Genomic DNA, 3,810 nt, shown 5'->3' on the forward strand with positions numbered 1-3,810 from the left:
AGAGCACTAATCGGAGATGACATGGTTGTTACCTAAATTTAATTATCATATAATATAGGTAAGTGTAAAAACATTCGATCCGAAAATTTGAATATCCGGTCTATTTTTTAATTTTTGGATAATTTAGATCGAATATACGAGGAAAACGGATAATCAAATAGATACGAATCATAAAAAATTTAGTTTCGAATGAAAAGGAAATAGAGAAACCAATGTTTGATGGAAAATGAAGAGAACATGCGGTGTTTGAAGAAAAGGAAAGAGAGCACGGATAATCAACCAACAATTATTGAAACGAAAAGACATCAATTTATGTCCGACATATATCAAAATTAATTAACACGAGAATACAATCAACAAAATCGAACCACGTCCAATATCTCTCAAGATGCTATTCTACCATTCTTTAGATATCCGCCTATGAGTTTCATGTATATGTTGTGATTACTAAAGAAAATGATAGTAGTAGTCATTGTATGACACAAAAACAATAATACAACATTAATAAACGATGGTGTAGTCTTAATACCAAATAATCATAGATAAACCCTAAACACAAATAACCATAACCCTAGTAGGGACCTTAACAGCAAGTAAAAAAAATTGGCAATTTAAACAATAAACGAAAATTAATATATGGATTAACAATGGTGTTTCCTAATTCTAACACCCAATTAGTATCAATGCCGCTAAGGGCTTTGAGTTGGGACCGAATCACCGCAAAGAGGGCAATGCCTATTCTTAACCAACCATTGATCTATGCAAGGTTGATGGTATAAATGTTTGCAGTTAGGCAGAAGTCTATAGGAATCTCCGTCTTTGAACTCTTCCAAACATATAGAACATTCGGTGTAATGTGATTCGATTTCTCCATTCTTGTATCGAAAATCGGTCCCGCTTATGGTTGGCCTTGAAGTTTGGTTGAGCTGTTGCACGACGTTAATGATTATCACATGACTTGGTAACGGATTTTCGACATCTTCGTTATTAGTCCGACGTTGTGTGACACCGACTACCGGATGGTTTGCTCCCTCCCGTAGACATCTAAGCAGTAGCTGCGGGCCGTTCCCGGGATCTATTTCGTTCATTAGCCGTAGGCATATACGCACTTCCAATACAATTAGTGCAACCATGAACGGCACAAGAAGACAAAACACAATGTATGCTACGATGTGTAGTAGCATGGTGAACAAAATAAAGAGATTCAAAGATTTGTGAGAGAGATTTGTAACACTGATGGATTTATATGTATATTTATTATTGTTACAGTTCTATTAAAATTAGAATTCTTTGTATTTATTAAAATATAATATATTTTCCTCTTTTTTCTAGGTATCTCTTATTCTACTAATATTCTTTCACTTCATTTTTTATAACATAAATATTATTTTTAAAATATATTTAAAAACAAATATATTTTTATATATCGAAACTCACACTAAATTCAATTGTGTTTATTTATTTTTTTATTTTTGACTTTTTCTAACTTTTGAAGATATTTTTTTTAATTAATAAGATATAATGATAAATTTAGTCTTACAAAGAATTCTAATTCTAATATAATTCTAACTTATAAATATATATAAATCCATCATTATTACAAATCTTTCTCACACATATTTGAATCTCCTTATTTCGTTCACCATGACACCATTCCTCATAGCGAGCTTAGTGTTCATTATTGTATGGTTGTTTACGGCTGCAGTGATATTTACGTTTGTTGTATGTCTTCAAGATATCAAGGATCGAGATTTCAGAAATGAATCGCGAGCAAGCTATCCTGTAGTCGGCGTCATGCAACGTCGGACTAACAATGAAGATCTTGAAAATCGGTTATCAGGTCATCTGGTAGTCGATCACGTCGTACAACAAGAACCATCGCAGATTCAGCTTAATGAAACTTCAAGCCCAACCATGAGTGGGACCGTTGTTTGATACAAGAATGGAGGAGAAATCGAATTACGGTGCACCACCGATTGTTCTAATGCGTAATATTAATTTTTGTTTATTGTTTAAATTACCAAACTTATTAATCCATTGAGCCATATTAATATTTTTAGTCATTTGCTAGTATGACATAATAGGATGTTTGCGTGTATATATATATGTCTAATAATATTTTTTAATATCATTTTTTCAAATATTTTAATCATTAATTTTTCATCTCTTTGACCTTTATTTAAAAAAAAATTCTAATAAACTCAATTAACTGATAAAAATAATAAAATTATTCATCTAACATAAATTAGCTCATCTTTTTATCACTACTAAAGCAAATTATTTAGTCTTTTTTTTGTGAAAAAAATCCAAAAGTTATTTAAACATAACACAAATATTTAAAAATAAAGCATTAAAATTTGTAAACATATAGAATATATATTAAAATTATTAAAACTGTATAAAAACAGAAAACGTGATTTTTTTTCAAAGTGGAAAATTTATTATTTTTTCTGTTAATTAATTTAATCTGACAAAAAGTAAAAATGAAAAAAAAATTAAATACTAAATATTATTTTTCAAAATAAAAATGTCATTAATATATATATATAACACATTTATTTATGTATGTTACTTATATTTGAATTCAAATTTATTAGAATATCTAAACCCTATTTCATGTTTCATAAATAGTTTATTCTTAAAAGTAATTCAATTTATATAGTCATGATTATTTTGATAAACTAATATGCTCATAGAATTCATTATTAAAAGATCAAATTAGTTTAAGTTTGAATTTGTTTGATGGCTTGAAATGAAGCCATATTAGCCGGAGTCATGCACCCCAAATTAAAAAAAAAAAGAAAAGGTTTTAACTAGTTGAATACGTTCTGTTGTAAACCTTAACCAAACAAGGTATTTGGTTCTGTGTTTCTGCCGCGTGTAGAGGGCCTTCATGTCCTTGTTTCAAATCCCAGTATTTACATCTTTTTCTTGACTGCACTTTTGCCTCGAGTAGAGTTGAAAGGTGCTTCCCAATCATTGTCTCTTTCCATGAGCATCGCTTCACAAAAACGGGCTTCCCTTTGCCTCTACTCGCCACAACAAGCACCGGCGGCAGAAGCTGCGGAGAGAGCTCTTCATACGATAACAACAAGCAGCAGCAAAAGACACCGACCGACGTTCATGAAAATTGCCCCAAACGATGCAAGTGAAGCGACTCCAAGGAAATCTATTTTACACTTTTGGCCAAGGAACTTCCATATACCGTGGTGCAACAAGGCATAGGTGGACTGGTAGCTACGAGGCTCATTTGTGAGATAACAGTTGTAGAAGAGAAGGGCACATCGCACACCGCACAAGGAAAGGAAGGCAAGTATATTTGGGAAGGTATGACAAAGAAGAAAAGGCAGCTAGAGCTTATGATTTAGCAGCACTGAAGTACTCGGGAACCACAACAACAACAAATTTTCCTATTAGCAACTATGAGAAGATTTGGAAGAAATGAAACACATGACCAGACAAGAATATATATGTTGCATCCCTTAGAAGGAAGAATCGTGGATTTTCTCGAGGAGCAGGAGTCACAAGGCACCACCAACTTTGAAAATGGCAAGCGAGGATCGGAAGAGTTGCCAGAAACAACGGGGACTGAATGCTGTGACCAACGGTAGCTATCAAGGAGTTGGGTACAGAGGAGGATATGTGATCCCCATGGGCACGGTTGTAGCCATTGACAATGACATCAACCAATATCAAAGCAATGGTTTGGAAGCTGACAATGAAGTGAAAGCCATTGGTTACGAAAACATGTATGCATCGACTGATCCGAATTATCATTCTAGAAACATGTACAACGTTTCGCATCAATCA

At 32.9% G+C, this 3,810-nt stretch overlaps 1 protein-coding gene across 1 annotated transcript; it reads right to left on the reverse strand.

The window, feature by feature from the left end:
- Window positions 1-689: 689 nt before the first annotated feature.
- Window positions 690-1,133, reverse strand: LOC120213415 (RING-H2 finger protein ATL72-like). The gene has a single exon (XM_039211572.1). It carries the CDS (start codon window positions 1,131-1,133, stop codon window positions 690-692), a length of 444 nt encoding a protein of 147 aa, XP_039067503.1.
- Between the last annotated feature and the right edge of the window lie 2,677 nt (window positions 1,134-3,810).

This window comes from Hibiscus syriacus, unplaced genomic scaffold (genome assembly GCF_006381635.1).
Source record: "Hibiscus syriacus cultivar Baekdansim isolate YM2019G1 unplaced genomic scaffold, ASM638163v2 tig00110020_pilon, whole genome shotgun sequence".
NCBI lineage: Eukaryota > Viridiplantae > Streptophyta > Magnoliopsida > Malvales > Malvaceae > Hibiscus > Hibiscus syriacus.

Bases quoted from the DNA above. Each gene is read 5' to 3' on its own strand.
- LOC120213415 (XM_039211572.1), bottom strand. From the start codon at position 1,133: ATGGTTGCACTAATTGTATTGGAAGTGCGTATATGCCTACGGCTAATG.